At 39.7% G+C, this 17,639-nt stretch overlaps 1 protein-coding gene across 3 annotated transcripts in view; it reads left to right on the forward strand.

The window, feature by feature from the left end:
• Nucleotides 1–17,639, forward strand: part of LOC104551417 (ADP-ribosylation factor-like protein 8B) — a 73,078-nt gene that overhangs the window by 20,408 nt on the left and 35,031 nt on the right. For 2 of the 3 annotated variants that reach the window (XM_062018003.1, XM_062017995.1), the window contains exons 2-4: nucleotides 11,164–12,348; nucleotides 13,866–13,955; nucleotides 15,813–16,719. In XM_062018003.1, the coding sequence (XP_061873987.1) occupies nucleotides 11,380–12,348; nucleotides 13,866–13,955; nucleotides 15,813–16,472 (1,719 nt within the window). In that variant the 5' untranslated portion in view covers nucleotides 11,164–11,379 and the 3' untranslated portion in view covers nucleotides 16,473–16,719. Of the gene's footprint in view, nucleotides 1–11,163; nucleotides 12,349–13,865; nucleotides 13,956–15,812; nucleotides 16,720–17,639 lie in introns of those variants that run through there. The other variant, XM_062018013.1, reaches the window with a different exon arrangement.

The following is a 17,639-nucleotide window of genomic DNA, read 5'->3' on the forward strand; positions in this document are numbered from 1 at the left end:
ACATCTGCTTTCCCATCTCTTTCACTTATCTCCAGGGATGGATAGCAATTACACTGGCTCCTCGGTATTAGCAGGTTTATCAAAATACAAAAGACAATGAGGATGGTGAAGAAACAGCAGGTGAAAAGGGACACAATAGGAAAGAAATATTATCTTGAGAGATGGTTCATTTCTTTACTGCAGTTTCATATTTTCCTCAGATTGTACTTATTTATATGCAGTCATGTGGGAGAAAGGAATATGGAATGAATTATAGTCCCAGGGGAGGTCTTTTAAAAAAGAGAGCATTCAGGTATAGCACAAAAGAGCTTGAAACTGCATACTGTGAAGACAGATGTTAATATATAAAGTGGTACTGAGGTTAATAATACATATTTATTTCCAAGAATAACACACTCTGAGGACCCCCTTACCTCTGCCTCCCGTTGCTATAGCTATGAAGTGTTGCTACTGAAAATCCAGGAACAATTTCATCCAGGCAGGTTGGGTTTCCTCCAGGGGTATATCTGCTCCCCTGCTTTTAAAAGGGAACACCACTATCAGCTTTCCTGAGAGATCCTATTTTTCCAAAAAAAGAGGACATAAATTTGTGGCTGAAACAGTTTCACGTTCAGAACTGGCTGCTGTGTTAATTTGAATGCCAAATTACTTCCAAGAATTAAGCAAAAACCTGTCCCATCTCTTCCGCAGTTGTTCTCCAGAGCCATCATCTCATCTCTTTCAATGACACAGCTACTTTTGCACAGTGTAGACCATTTTTTAAATATTAATCCCTAGACCAGGGTAATGATTTGCTGGGTGAAAAAACATTTTTAACACAGATGGGAAATGCTATCTTCTTTGTCCAAAAAAATGTATTGCAGTTACTCCTGTGCCACGTGAAGGCTTAGAAAGAAAGAACATTCCACATTTTTACGTTCAGTTCAGACTTCTGGTTTTCAAAATAATGCTCCTATGGGAGGTGATGGTCATATGTGTTTATTAGCAGTGTATTATGATCGTCCATATTACGGGCTTTTTTTGATACTGCCTGTAACCTTAGTGAGATGGAATACTTTGCAAAGTGACAAGTGATGGACTCTCTGTCTTGTCCCTGATTCCTCCATAATGGATACTGTCATTGGAGAATCTGAGTTCTCATGAGCCTAATTATATACAATACAGCAAAGGAAATTTTCCAATACTCTTGGAAATGTGTTCAGACAGTTTATTTGGCTAACTCACTAAAAACCAAACTAGAACACCAATAAATGGGCTGTTAGGATATTAGGATTATTTACAAAATTGAGAATTAGAACTTGCAAGAGAGAAAAAAAAAGAGAATGAAGAGGAAAGACTTTTTCCTACCATTTGAAATTAATCATGGAACACTGCAGTAGTCATAGTAAGTCTATAAAAAGTAATTGGGACATATTACTAAAAACACATAGCGGACTCACATTTAAATAACTGAAGAGTGGTTTGACTAAATCTTTTGTACAAGGGGGGCTGTCTACAACCTGGGCACTCAGCCCCTGAACTGTACATCATTGGCATATTTTGATTTTATCCACAGGCAACAGTCAGGAACGTCAGCACAGAAATTTGTTTCGAGGTTCTCCTCGGGCTCCATTTGTCCTCATGCACTCATTACTTTGTATTTAGAAACAGAACTCAAGAATGGAAGTATGCAATGATGAGTGAGATAGTTTGGTGGTTCTTGATGATGTCAGCCACCACACTGGGGTGTAGTTTGACAGGCATTTTTAAAATCAGACATGCTGGCTAAACTAGCCAGTTTTGCCAGTTTGTGTACTTAGTCATAAAAACACCTTCCTCTTTTCTTTTGGCAGGGGTATTTCTAACCCAAACAATTCATTATGTGGCTTCATAGTTGCCCTAACCCAATTGAGAAGATTATACTGTAGCGAGAGTGTTAGAAACCACTGTCAAAATAAGTGCTTACCAAATTTTCTGACTTTACAGACAAGTGCAGCTTAACACATTCATAACAACAAGGCTACATCCTATGCAAAGACCAGACTTCACACTTAATGTTTGATACATTGGACTTGCCATCAACTGTGCAGCACAGATGGTTCATACTTCCAGAGGTGGACCTTCATTCTCAGCAGCTTCTTATTCATCACCAGTGATAATGTTGTCCTCACCATACTTGCATGTGTTTATGTTAATTGACTGCCACTGCCTTCTCTTTTAGAAACACCAAAATGATCCAAGTGGCCAATGCAATATAACTACAAGGTTGTTCATCCCCTTCTTCTATGGCTGTTTCATGACTCTGACACGTGTTTTTAGTTAATAAACAGCCTCTAGCCTAAGCACCATTAAAAAGAGCAGAAGCATTTAAATCTGTTCTCTTGTTCATTACGAGTCTATTACATTGATGATCTCAGGCTTAGAAGGGTTCTTATGTGCTGTTTTTCAACTAGATACCACAGCTCAGTAATACTCATTTTCTCCCTTAGAAGTCATGAAGAGCATCCTGCTTTTTCAGTGTTCATAGTAAAAAAACAGGGGAAGTGTGAGATTTTATGGACTTTTGCTTGAAATTCGAGAAGTGTGTTTAAGCCTTGTTAACAGAAGAATGTCAGGTACTGCTTGTGCTTACTGGCTTAAGTTTATTTTTAATGCTAGCAGATCTGACTTGACTAAGTGAAAGTGGAATTCTTCTAACATTTAGTGGCACTTCTTGAACATAAGGCAAAAAGCATAATCAATGGTTTTTGATGAGACACGCCACCTGGTTGTGGCACGTAACATTAGTGTGAAGTTCAAGGGTACAGAAAGTACTCCTCTACTCTTTCTTGTCTACTTGTCTTTGGCCAAGTGAGGCTTTTTTTTTTTCATGGTCACAAGGCACAGCCCAGACCTATGAATGTGTAGTTACCAAAACACAGGACAACGCTTGCATTTTCAGTCATGTGTGTTTCTGCAGTCCAGTTTTTGCTGTGAAAAACAAGGTAATAATTAAACCAAGAAAATTCATATGATTTCCTCTAATACCTAACCTTTAGAAATGCCAAATTTGGGAACATGTAAAGCAGAAGCTGCTTCCCTAGCTAAGGGCATTTATATCCATCAGTATCTACTCCTAGTCAGGTAGCCCCAGAGCAATTAGTGTTAATATATTGTAAAGATATTGACTTTTTGACAAAGACAAGGGCAGCTTTATGACTCATTCCACTTAGACTGACGTTCAAGGAGACTGAAAAGAGTAACATTTATCAGAGCTGTCATTGTTCGGCTGGGCCAAAGACAATCATTTTAACTGGAATCCATTACATAAAACAATTTATTAACTTATACCCAGCAGAGCACAGCTAAATTTCCAAGAGAACCATTTGCCAACAATCAGTTGAAACAAACTTTGCAAGATTACCCAACAATAAATGAGTTCCAGCTAAACTGGCAAATATAGTATTCAAAACAATGCTTTCCTCTTTTCCTCTACATCAAATCAGCCTATTACTGAAATCCACTTACAAAAAAAGTTTGCAGGAACAAAGAATAAAATTCGCCCCCTGTACTTTTCTGAGGGTAAGAAATCTTTTAGAGCCAGAGGCATATTAAAAGTTCAACTCCTATAACTCCTTTCTGAGGTGATTCCACTTGTTATGCCAAAGTCAATTACATTGCTGTCCTTGAAAATTCCAGTGTATCTCAGCTCTTGATATGTGATAATTTTATTTCATCTTAATAAGCTGCGTTTGCGTAAATTACAAATATTTCCCCCCCAGAATTTCTGTATTGAGTTATTTTAGTTAGTCCTGAAAGTTTCAGTCTGTACCATCTCAGGGAATATCACTTTGGATATACGTAGGCACCAGCAAGAGGGGGGGATGCTCTGTTGCACCTCATAGTTACAACAGGGAAGGTGAAGGCTGGGGTCAGCCTTGGCTGCAGTGATTATGAGATTGTGGAGTTCAGGATCCTGAAAGATGGAACAAGGCAAATGGCAGGATCACAACTTCTGACTTCTGGATAGTATGCTTTGGTGTCTTCAGGCATCAGTTTGATAGGAGACAGCCTTGGAGAATAGGGTTCCAGGAGCTGGTTGATTTTCAAGAGTCATCTTTTCCAAGCTGAAAAACAGTCCAGCTTCAAATGCAGGAAATCAAGCAAAGGCAGGAGGAGCTCCTGACAAAACTCAGACACAAAAAGGAAGTGCACATTAGGTGGAACCAGGGACAACTGAACTGGGAGGAATACAGAGACACTGTCTGAGGTGTAAGGATGGGGTTAAGAAAGTCAAAGCCCACTTGGAGCTGAATCTGTTAAGAGATGTGAAGGAAACAGGAGGGGCTTCTACAGAACTACTGGCAGCAGAAGACAAGGGAAAATGTAGGCCCAGTGCTGAATGGGGCAGGCAGGAGATCCTATGGTGAAGGACATGCAAGAGACAGAGGTACTCAATGGCTTTTACACCTCAGTCTTTACTGGGAAGACTGGCCTTTTGGGATCCCAGGCTCCTTAGACCCTGGGAAAGACTGTAGGAAGAAGAGTTACCTTCAGCAGAGGAGGCTCAGGTTAGGAAACACTTGGACATGCACAAGTCTATGGGGCACAATGGTATGTGCCCAGAAGAATGTGCTGAAGAAGGTGGCTGATGTCATTGTAAGGCCACTCTTGCTAATCTTTGAATGGTCATGGTGATTGGGCAGGGTTCTGAGTACCATAAGAAAGCAAATATCACTTCTGTCTTAAAAAAGGAGATAAACTGACAGTGAAACAGAAAACTGTCTGAACTGCCAGGCTCAAAGAGTTGTGATTAATGCCAGGAAGTCCAGCTGGAAGCCTGTTTCTAGCAATGTATGCTAAGGGTTTGTATTGGGTCCAATACTATTTAACATCTTGATTAATTATCTGAACAATGGGACAGAGTACTCCCTTGGCAAGTTTGCAAACAATGCAAACTTGGAAGGAGTGGTTGATATCCCAGAGGACCATACTACCATTTAGAGGAACCTCCACAGGCTGGAGAAACAGGCTGACAGAAACCTCATGAAGTTTTGAAGATGGAAGGGGATAAAACTGGGCCTGTTATGAATAAGTCCAAAGGAAACATGCCAGGGCTCATAGGATGGTGTGATAGTGAAGACTCTGCTTTCTCAGTGGATACAAGGGATAGACATATAATTAGAAATGAAGAGGCAAGGGTTGTTGATGATTTAGAAGTCAGAGAAACACCTGAGAAACATCTGGTAGGAAATGGCCCACACATTCTACAAAGAGGTGTTGAGATCATTATCTCATCTGAAGTGCATCTATACCAATGTATGGAGTATAAGCAACAAACAGGGGGAGCCTGAAGCCATGACGCAGCATGAAAGCTATGACATATTGGCCATCACAGAAACAGTGGGATACCTCCCACGACTGGAGTGCCACAATTGATGGCTAAAATCTTTGGGAGGGACAGACAAGGAAGGAGAGGGACTGTGGTGGTCCTTCATGTTAGAACTTAAGTATAGTGATGATGGGGTTGAGAGTATTTGGATCAGGTTAAGGGGCAAGGCCAATAAAGCTGATATTGCTGTGGGAGTCTGCTATAGACCTCCCAATCAGAGAAGTGAAGTAGATGAAACATTCTATAAACATTTGGAAGAAATCTCATGGTCACTTGCCATTGTTCTTGTTGGGGACTTCAACTTCCCAGGTATCTGCTGCAAATACAACACAGCAGAGAGGGAACAAAAGAGGAGTTTCCTGGAATGAGTGGAGGATAACTTCCTCACACAGTTAAGTGAACTGACCAGGGAGGGTGCCCTGCTGGACCGCTTGTTGGTGAAAAGAGAAAGTCTTGTAGTGGATATGGTAGTTGGAGGCTTTCTGGGGAACAGTGATCATGACATTATTAAGTTCTCTATACATAGAGATGTTAGGAGATGGGGCAACAAAACTGACACTTTGGACTTTCAAAGGGCAGACTTTGACCTGTTTAAGAAGTTATTTGACAGAATCAGGAGTCAGTTTTGAAGAGCATAGGAGTCCAGAAAGGCTGGATACTTTTTAAGAAAGAAATCTTAAAGGCCCAGCAACAAGCCATCCCCATGTGCCATAAGATGAGCTGGAGGCAAAGAAGATTGGCTTGGGTGAATAGGGAGATTTGGATTAAAATCAGGGAAAAGAAGTGAGTTTATGGCCTCTGGAAGAAGGGGCAGACCACTCACAATAAGTACAAAAACACTGTTAGGTTATGTAGGGAGATAATCAAAAGGTCAAAAGCCCAGCTAGAAGTCAAACTGGCTCTAGAGGTAAAAGGTAATAAGAAAAGTTTCTATAAATACATTAACAATAAAAGAAAGACCAGGAAGAGTCTCTTTTCCTTATTAGATCCAGAAAGAAATTTGGTATTAGAAGAAGAGGATGAGGTTGAGGTGCTTAATACCTTCTTTGCCTCAGTCTTCAGTAATAGCAGTGTTTCCACTGCCCCCCAAGTCAAGAGACAGGGGCGAGGAGCAAAATGTCCTCCCTGCAATTCAGTAGGAGATGGCCAGTGACCTGCTGCTTCACACTGATGTGCACAAATCTATGGGGCCAGATGGGGTACGTCCTAGAGTGTTGAGGGAACTGGCAGGGGTGCTCGCCATCTTTATTAACAATCTGGATGAGGGGACAGAGTGCATCCTTAGTAAGTTTGCAGATGACACCAAGCTGGGTGGAAGTGTTGACCTGCTTGAGTGTAGGGAAGCTCTACAGAGAGATCTAGATAGGCTGGATGGCAGGGCCAAGGCCAATGCCAATGCAATGAGTTTCAATAAGGCTGAGTGCTGGGTCCTGCACTTGGGCCACACAAGCCCCAGCAGTACTACAGGTTTGGGGAGAAGTGGCTGAAAAGCTGCCAGGCAGAGAGAGACCTGGGAGTGTGGATTGACAACGGCTGACCATGAGCCAGCAGTGTTCCCAGGTGGCCAAGAAGGCCAACGCATCCTGACCTCTAACAGGAACAGTGTTGTCAGCAGAAGGAGAGAGGTGATCATTCCCCTCTACTTGGCTTTGGTGAGGCCGCACCTTGAATACTGTGTCCAGTTTTGAGCCCCTCTGTACAAGAAGGACACTGAGGTGCTGGAGACGATCCAGAGGCAGGCTACCAAGCTAGTAAAGGATTTGGAGGACATCTCATATGAGAAATGGCTGAGAGATCTGGGTCTGTTTAGCCTGGAGAAAAGAAGGCTGAGGGGAGACCTATCACTTTCTACAACTACCTGAAAGGAAGATGTAGGGAGGAAGGGGTTGGTCTGTTCTCCCTAGTGATGAGCAATAGAACAAGAGGAAATGGCCTCAAGTTGCACCAGGGGAGGTTCAGGCTGGATATTAGAAGGGATTTCTTTACTGAAAGGTTTGTTAGGCATTGGAACGGGCTGCCCAGGGAGGTGGTGGAGTCACCATTCCTGGAGGTGTTCAAGAGATGGGTGGACGTTGCACTTAGGGAAATAGTCTAGTGATTGACAGGCTGGACTCTATGATCTCAAAGGTCTCTTCCAGCTGAAACAATTCTATGATTCTATGATTCATATAAAGCAATTGCAGAGCCTGCATCTTCAGAGGAATAACTCCATGCACCAGTACAGGCTTGTGAGTCAATTAGCTGGAAAGCAGTTGCAGAAGGTAGTAGGTCATGGTGGACACCAAGTTGTCTAGAGTGAGCAATGCATCTTTGCAGCAATGAAGACCAACAGGCTCCTGGGTACTATTAACAAGAGTATTCATCAACAACAGGGCAACAATAGGTTTATTCCCCTCTATTTAGCACTGATGGTGAAATACCTGGATTGCTGTATCGCTTTCTGGGCTCCCCAGTACAAGAAAGAAATGGACATACTGGAGCAAGCCCAGCAAACTGCTACAAAGGTTAATAAGGGATTATAACGTTTGTCATATGAGGAAAGGCTGAGGGAGCTGAGACTGTTTAGCTCAGAGGAGTGATGGCTTTTTCCTGCTGTCATATCTGGGAAGCTGGAGAAGGAACATGAAGCCCCATTTTCTACAAGTCTTATCAAGCAGATGCCATGCAAATAAGGCACTGCTCTTGGAGCAATTTACATGAGTAGAGGCATACCTTCTTTCCTGTGACTGGAGCTATGATCTAAGTCTAGCTTATAAAACTGCTTCTTGGCACGGTTTCTTTAGTTATCACATCAGCAGCTGGGGAATTATAAAATATCTGTATGAATGTTTATATATCAGTCCATCTGCTGCTTTTATATCAAGATCTTGTTTTCCTAGTGTGACTGAAGGCTTTTGGAGGATAACAGTAAAATGGACAACTGAAGACTAGGTGAGGGAATTCAAAACAGAACCAAAGAGCTAGAAAATGAAAGAAGATCAAACTTAAAAAAAAAAAATGAAAGCAATAAGCAGTCATCATACATATCTCTTGATCCTACGGTCTCAGGTATCTATGATTTCACCATTTGTTAACAGCTCTTGCCCTTTTAGACTGGTAGTTTAGTCTTCAAACCATTGGTTTCCATTTCTTCAAACTTGTTCATTGAAGAAAGAATAAAGAGCTTTCCTGGAAAGGAGGAAAAAAAAAAAAAACTAAACTAAACAAAAAAGTGAAGAACTGCATTAAAGCAGAGCTCAGCTATCTGTGAAAGGAGATGGAGAACTCTGCGGATATGCACATTGCACTGTGGACACAGTGTGGCACAAAAAGTATTTGTTGAGGGAAAGGATGACAAAGCCAAAATCTTAGATGAAAGTTAGTGCTGATCTGTGGAAGAGGTGCTGATGACATTCCTGGTGAGAATGAAGAATGTGCTTTAAGTTCCTTGACTTATAGTCAGAAATTGGACTCTGACAGAAGTGCTGTCATGCTTGTCAGAGAAAACTATTTCAATTCTAGCTGTGTTGTACATTGTTCCTCACCACCTATGCTACACTTCACTGCTTACTTGTCTTTCCTATATCTGCAGGTGACATCTGAAGGAATATCTGATACTGCACAGATGTACTTCAGGCTCCTTCTACTTGCACTTCCTATTCCAGAACTATAAGCTTCTGTTTTGAAGACAAATTTCTCCCCTGCTGCTAAACCTTCTTCCAAGAATCCTTGCTATTGCTGCTTTCTTGCCAGTCTTTCAGCTGTGCATGCTTGTGTCTTTGAGTAGCTGGTTTCCTTGACATGCACTGGCACCTCTAATCCAGTAAAACTGAACTGGCTGTTGTTCCCTCCTGAGCTAGGCTGGGATCTGGCAAAAGGAATGGCTCGCAGCTCTATGCTTCTCCACTTGACACAATGACCAAGAGCTGGTGACATGCCCAGGGAGAAACAGAATGAAAGGGAAAATATCCCTACTGTCTGTTGGAATCAGAAATGATGGATGAGGAAGAAACAAATTGGGGTCTGCAAAACAGACTTGCTGATCTGGGAATCTAAGTGAGTTCTGGTATTTCTTGAAGATCCCTGTAATGCAATACCCTTCTCTGGAGAACTTGACTCTTATCGAGATCTCCTCTTTCAGTGTAGCTTTTCCATTTGTCCTTCATTTCTCAGAAGAGACAAATTGCCCTCAAATGAAGACTTCCAGAGTCATTTTTAGAGAGTGTGACATCTGTGACCAGTGGCAGGATCTAGTCCATGTATTGACATAGCTTCCCTTCATTGTTTTGATCCCTCACAGGTCCAGATTTCAGTCACACTGCTCTGTCTCCCCTCCCCCCTCCATGGTAGTTCCTTTCATCGTGTTTTCCTTCCATAATCAAAGCAAATCTGGAGTTTCCAGTAGATTCAGATGTGATTAAACTCAGTGAGCACACAAAGGGAAATTCATTGTACTACTTCTACGAGAATCTCTGCTGTGAATCTGGCTTGAGGCTTGAATTAGGAAGATTAAAGTCTCCATCAACTTCTCATTATACTGTCAAATTGTTCTGGGTATGTAACAATGTAATGGATGGAGGAGTTTGGCCATTTGATTGAAACAAAAGTATAATCATTCAACCATAGAGATGATGTAAAAAATGCAAATGGATAATAACTGCAACCTTTTGTCTGTATGCACTGTTGGTGGAAGAGAGGACTACAATTCTGTTCCCACATAGCTTATAAATCTTACACTAAGTAGTCACAGAAAAGACAGAGGGAGAGAGATAATTCAAGTTGCAGGGAATGTGGTTTACACTCCCAGCTGAATTCACTAAATGCAAAGCAAAATCTTGTTTGCTTTTTTAAATCTGTCCTCAGAGATTTTACATTGCCAGCCACCCTGTGGCTCACTTCATGATGACATTTTTGTGCAAACTCTTATATCCTCCTCAGATGTATCTATCTACGGCCTTATCATGAGGCCCGTATGGAAAGTGACAGATATAGGTTGGAACCATTTCAAAATTTGGGGGAAAATGCATTCAAATGAGTTACCAGAGGAATGCTTTAGCTACTGGGCTACTATATAAATGTTTATGACTGCATGGTTTCTACCACCACTACCTACAGTATGTTCTTGAGTAAATGTGTGACTACTCACTGTGAGTGTATGGACAACCTCATCTTTCCTCATGAATTATTTTACTGGGCAGAACTGGACTCTGGGATCACTGAATCTGTAGATGACAAATGGCTTCAAGCAGCATACAGATGGTCACATACCAAAATGATATGCAGCTTTGGAGCCTGTTTAAAAGACCTCTGGAACATATAGTATCTATACCTCACCGAATTAAATGAGGAGTGTACATGGATTATTTTCTTGCATGTGTATAACAGTCTAGGTTCTATTTTTGTGCTATTTTGTATCTTCCCTCCAGTGCTCTGTAAAATTCATGAATTAGACCTAGAACTTTATGAAGAACATAAAGTTCTTGTGAGAAACATTACATACAGATTAGTGTTGATTAAGAGAAGACACTGTGAGATTGCCCATATTTACATATGTCACTGGCACAATCAGCACTACAAGTGAGCACACTCATTCTGATCCATGACTCCCTGGATACCATTCCACTGTCACTTTTAGTAACTACTTTTAAATATATACAATTTAATATATATAGTTTATTTCCTCTATGATTTCACATTGTGCTTTTCCTTCAAAGGGGAATTTTACTCAAATATTATGATATATTCAAAATCACAAATGGTATTTGTTTCATGGTTAGAAATGAAATATTTATCATCTCTTACTTTATCTACATTTGCCTCTTTTTCTGCATTAGGTCCCAGAAGCTGTGAAAAAGTCTCCTGCAGCCTGAAACAACAGAGAACATCCTATAAAGGACACTCCTATTTTATACCTAAGGAATATTGCTTAATAGGTGTTAATCTGAGGAAATATATTACATGGTAAAACTTTTGACAAGCCTTCTGAGCACCTAGAGAACATTTAATTTTTTTGTCTGATCAGAAGCACCTATGTCACTGCATATGCTGCAATGGAAACTTTAGGACAAATTCAAAGTTTTGGTATCCGTGTTACCTGTATGTATCCTAAAGCATTTGGTATAGTGTTTGCCAGTCTTCTAGTTTCTTCCTGCTCATCTCTGAACATAAGAGCTCGTCCACTTGTTTCCAATTCACCTTTCCTTTCTATTTGGAATGCTCCTACAGAACTTTGTACTGAAAAGACTGGAGTGCAGTTGGACATGAAGTTTTTTTCTCTCATTGGAAGCACACTGAAGACATCAATTGGGCAAAACATCACTCTTTTCTACCCAGACAGACTTGGCTATTATCCTTACAAAAATGAGGTCACAGGAGAGGCATTCAATGGAGGACTCCCTCAACTCTTGCTACTGGAGAAACATTTAAGAAAAGCCAAAGAGGACATCCAGTTCTATATTCCTTCAGATGAACAGTTTGGATTGGCCGTCATTGACTGGGAAAACTGGAGACCTGTGTGGATACGGAACTGGGGATCAAAAGACATTTATAGACAAGAATCCATCGAACTGGTTCAGCAGAGAGACCTCAGTCTATCAGAAGCTGAAGCCAGGACTATAGCTAAAATGGAATTTGAGGCTGCAGCAAAATCAATTATGTTAGAATCTTTAAATCTGGGCATAAAAATGAGGCCAAAACGTCTGTGGGGATACTACCTTTATCCAGACTGTTATAACTATGATTACAAACAAAACCCACATAATTATACAGGAACCTGTTTAGATATTGAAATAGAAAGAAATAATGAGCTTAACTGGTTGTGGGAGAAAAGCACAGCACTTTATCCATCTGTCTATCTAGAGACAGCCTTAAGGTCTTCCAGAAATGCCCAGCTCTTTGTTCGCAACAGAATTCAAGAAGCCATTAGAATTTCACATGTCTCTAATTCTACTCATCCCCTTCCAGTTTTTGTATATACACGTCCAGTATTCACAGATGTCTACGAGGAATATCTCTCCCAGGTAAGTGGAACTAGAGGTTAAATATTTCATATTTAAGTGGGAAGAGATTACCAGGTGACACTTATTTAACCAGTACACTAACTTGTATCCGAAAAAAAAGGTCTATACATTTTGTACAAAAAATTAAATTAATCCATTAAAGAAATTGGATTGAATGGAACACTGAGGTCTATTTTCCAATCCTCTCATGACATTTGTCAAAGAATGTTTTATTTTCTGAGTAGTCCTCACATGTAGCAAAATATTACAAAGCTAGAGAGCATATTTAGTACATTAAGTCTTCGGAGAGAAATACAAGTAACCTCTTCCAAAGAGAATCAGTAAAACTGGGCTGGCCCTAATGTCAGCTCTTCAGGTTATAAGAAAAAATTATAAAAGGGAGCCTTTCTTCTCCTTAAGAAAGAGTTTAAAAAGCAGTAAGAAAATTATGTCCTTAGTTTTACTCAAGTAGCTTTCTAAGTGGTATTTCAGTATCTCATGGGTTAGTCAAAATTAGACTCTGCTTCAGGTCTAATCAATCTTATCATACTTCTGGTTACACTTACCCCTTCACCTTTTTATATGCACTCACCCTATCAGAGATACAATCAATCTGGGGAATCTATTCCTGGTCATTCAGGTGATAAGGAAGAGGAAGTGAGAGTTTGTGGTCTTGGTGACTGAATTCTAGCTGGTGTCCTCCTGCATTCTGGGCAGAGTATCACCAGGCATTGTCCCCAGCTCTGTGGATACCTTCAGGGAGCAAGGAGTGCTGTCAGGGTCCCTGCTGGGTTCCTAGTTAATCATTTCAAGTCTGTAACCTTCACATTCTTCCTTTTCATGTGTTGTGCCCCGCAGTAAGTTGGGGTTTTCTTCCTTGTTCTTTTTCTACCCATAGTCCTATCCTATTCCAGAAAGGGCCTTAAGATTTTTTTAGGCCTGGGCTAACAGTTGACCCTCAAAGGAGAACTGAAGAGAAGCAAATTTCCCAAACCAAACTCCGTAAAATGACAGATAAATTCTCTGGAGAAAAGAGATTCCTGTAGGTGAAAGCTCTTTCTCTTGCTACTTTTCTGCTTTAGCAGTTTTAGCACTTTCTGGTAATCGAAACTAAGTTTAAAAAAACAAAACAAAACAGATCAAAAAGCTGTGGTTTCCAGCATTTGCTTCTGGGAGCACTACTGAAATCAGTTACTACCAACTCTGAGCTGCCAGAACTCAATGCAGCAAAATAAAACTTAAAATGGTAGAGGAGTTGTATGTCACATGCCTAACCACTGGCTTAGTTTCACAGCCTTGTTTCTCTAACCAGATGACATATATAAATTGGATATAGTTGGCAACATTTCCTGGCATCACATGTGCAACCCAATCCCAGAATAAAATAGCGTAATTGAGAGGAGAATGTTTTCATCGTGTTTAATTGCTTGCTGCCTTCAAAACATTTTGGATATGTAATTTACTATATGCATCACACCTTTTGTCCTTATGTTATATCTTACTTATATTAGTTTGATTATTTGCACATTTCCCCTCAGGATGACCTGGTTAATACCATTGGAGAATCTGCTGCACTGGGTGTTTCTGGAATTGTGATCTGGGGCGATATGAATCTAACACAAAATAAGGTATGCCAAATTAATTACTACAAGACAGTTCTAAAGAGCAATAAAGTGAAAGGGATATAAAGCATTATTATTACATACATCATATATTCTACTTTTAAAATGATGACTCCATATTGCCAGCAGTCTTCCCTAATAAAAAAAAAACAAGCACATTTGAGGCTTATGAAAATTGTCATTGACCACAGAACACCAGTTTAATCTTTCAAAGTACCAGGGTTGGCTCTGAGTAACTGGACAAGCTACCATGGTAACTGCAGGCAAGTTATCACTTGTTTAGATAATTTAATGAAAGAATTCCTATGTCTTTATTACACTACAGACACAAGGTAAAAAAAAATGGCTTGTGCTTGCCCAGGACAATTTTTAAAAGACCCTTTTGCTTTTTAGAGTGGTCCTCTTAGCAATAATATTTAAAGTATTAGGAGTGAGTGTGAATTTCAGCTCCAGGCTGTTCTATGTGTTCTAAGTAATACTTTCATTGTAAGAAAGATCTGAGTCAGAAGAGGAAAAAAAATCCAATTTATCTTAGAAAGTCAAATACATCCTTTCAGAAACATTGTTAGAGGCTGTTTAAATAAATCTTTTGAACTAGCTCATTCATATCTAGGCAAGCTAGATATAATAAACTACTGTATGAGAAGACTCTTCTGAAGTCTTCTAAGAGCAAAGAACTGAAACTCTTTAGCACTGCTGGGCCTCCTGTCACAGAAAGCGTGGCCAAACAAACCTCAACAGCTCTGTATGAGTCAAATTCTCAAAAGCATTCCACGCTGAGTTTTCATATGTACCTGCCTTTGAGAAAAGGTATCAGTTGCACCTGAGGCTTTTTTGCCCACTACCTATATACCACAACATATATGAGCAATGACTTTTATTGCTTGATTTTTGAGATTCATATGAGCATATAGAACTCTCTGCAGCCCAGTCAGGCTATATATTTGTGCAGTAATTGCACCTTTTTTTAACAGCTATCACAGTCAATAGCTTTTCAGCAAGGAAATGTTACTGTGAGCCTCACTTCTGCAAGAATTGCACCAACCAAAATTTCTAGGCAGGTTTTCTCTTTTATATATGTAAAACTAAAACCAAAAAACCTACATATACCTCAGATTCACTGAAGTGATCTCCATGGGTGTAAATATTAGTTGTACCTGTAGGCGGTATTAGGCAAATGCCCTAAGGAGACACAGCATCTGAAACAAAGAGTTCTCAAAGCCTCCGGTTATTAAACTGCACCAACCATATAGAGAATGTACGCCAGCTTCATGGTAAGTTGGAATGATCAATTCTTTTAGCATACTTTCAGCATACTTTCAGTTTGACCATCCTCCTCAAATGCTTTCTATTCAAAACCACTGCAAAAGCTCTCTACTTCAGCAGGCTAGCCATTCAGGTCAGAGGAAAATTGAAGAGTCTCACAAAGATGATTTGATAGAAACATAATTTGTTCAGGTTGAAGAAGTGAGGGGTTTTTTTCCTCAAGATCCTTTCAAACCGTTCAACACATAAAAAGAAACTTTGATCCTTCATATAACTTCTTTAAATGCATCTGATTCAAAATGCTACACGAAATATACAGATAAAATGAAAGCCTGAAGTCTGAAGTCTGCTTTCTGATATCAGTGCTTTTCATAATATTTCCAGCAACTACACACCATAAATCTGCTTGAACTACATAGCATCTTCTCAGATAAACTTGCTTCCAACAGTTATTATAAGCAACAAACTATTAGCTATAACTATGAGCAAAACCTAAGGAGAAACATGTATAGATACCCATTATGGTACCATTATTAGAACAACAGCATTTTAACGGTTTCTGTACTAAACTATGCAGGTATGATGTTCTTTTCACAGAACACGTGTAGAACTCTGGACAACTACCTTAGAAGTACTTTGATCCCATATCTCATCAATGTCACAATGGCAGCCAGAATCTGTAGTCAAGTGTTATGTCAAGACTCTGGTGCCTGTGCACGGAAAAAATGGAACTCTAGTGACTATCTTCACTTGAACCCTGAGAATATTGTCATTCAAATGACAAAGGATGGAAAATACACTCTACAAGGGCAACCAGCATTTCAGGATCTGCAAACATTCATAGAAAAATTTGATTGCCACTGTTATGCAGGGCGGAGTTGTGAACCCAGAGCTGATATAAATGACATCCATTACCTTCATGCTTGCATTTCTGAAGATATTTGCATTCAGATATCCTCAAATTCACTTTCTAATATAGAAGCCTCTGAAGAAAAGATCCTGTCTAACAGAACTGTATTTTCAATAACCTCTCAGAGTAAGGCGACATTATCTACACATCCTGAAACAGAAGATTTCCAATCTACCTTTGAAAATAATATGCTCAACGCAACATCTGCAGAATATAACACTGTCACAGCTGCCACTAGATATGATTTCGAAGCAAATGATACTCGTACTTTCATAAGTTCTTCATGCCATCAGACAAGGATGTTTAATCTATTCTGTTTAATTCTAATTTTGAGAATCTTAATATAAATGACCCACAAAAATGAGAATATTATTTTCCCCCACTGTGTTTGAAATTTTAAAGGTTTTATTTACAAAGAAAAATAACATCTTAAAGGCATATGTCTTATCTGTATCAGGTAGCATTTTTTATTCCATAGGTGACACTTCAGCTTGAATGTATATCCTCAGTTTAGTTCTATAAACTACTATTTGTGCCAAAGATATACTGGTCTGTATATATCAATTATACCATATGAAAGGATAATTCTGAATAATGAACACTTTTTTACAGTTTACATTTTTAATAGTTATATTTGGAAAAAAACAACAAAAAATATTGATAATGACATTTTGCATACTTCAAGTTAAGCCAGTTCAATATATCTCAACCCATATTCCATCAAGTCTCAGTAGTCAACAGGTTTGATCCTCTATGCAGGAATTAATTTCATTCCATGTGAAAATTAGCTCTTAATTTGGCTTTACTTTAGATCTGTGGGACTTTGCAGCATAAAATTTATCTAATTAATGTACCGTTTCTCCACTTTTCACAGTATTTACAGGGATACCATGGTTTTAATTAAATATATTAATAACTCTTCAAAAGGTTGTAGATTTAATATAAACATTGACTTCAAATATTACAGCTTCATTATTAAAAATTTAACTTCATAGAATCATAGAATGGTAGGAGTTGGAAAGGACCTTCAGAGATCATCTAGTCCAACCACCCTGCAGATGCAAGTTCACCTAGATCAGGTCACATAGGAACACGTCCAGGCGGGTCTTCAAGACCTCCAAGGAAGGAGACTCCACAACCCCTCTGGGCAGCCTGTGCCAGGGCTCTGTCACCCTCACAGTGAAATAGTTTTTTCTTATATTTAAATGGAACTTTTTGTGTTCCAGCTTCATCCCATTACTCCTTGTCCTGTTGCTAGATACCATTGAAGAAAGGGATGTCCCAACCTCCTGACACCCATCCTTTAGATATTTGTAAATGTTAAGATCCCCCTCAGTCTCCTCTTCTCCAAATTAAACAGCCCCAGTTCCCACAGCTTTTTCTCGTATGAAAAACGTTCCAGTCCCCTGATCATCTTGGTGGCCCTGTGCTGGACTCTCTCCAGAAGTTCTCTGTCCTTCTTGAGCTGAAGAACCCAGAATTGGACACTACTCCAGATGAGGCCTCACCAGGGT

Source organism: Colius striatus, chromosome 1 (assembly GCF_028858725.1).
Source record: "Colius striatus isolate bColStr4 chromosome 1, bColStr4.1.hap1, whole genome shotgun sequence".
NCBI lineage: Eukaryota > Metazoa > Chordata > Aves > Coliiformes > Coliidae > Colius > Colius striatus.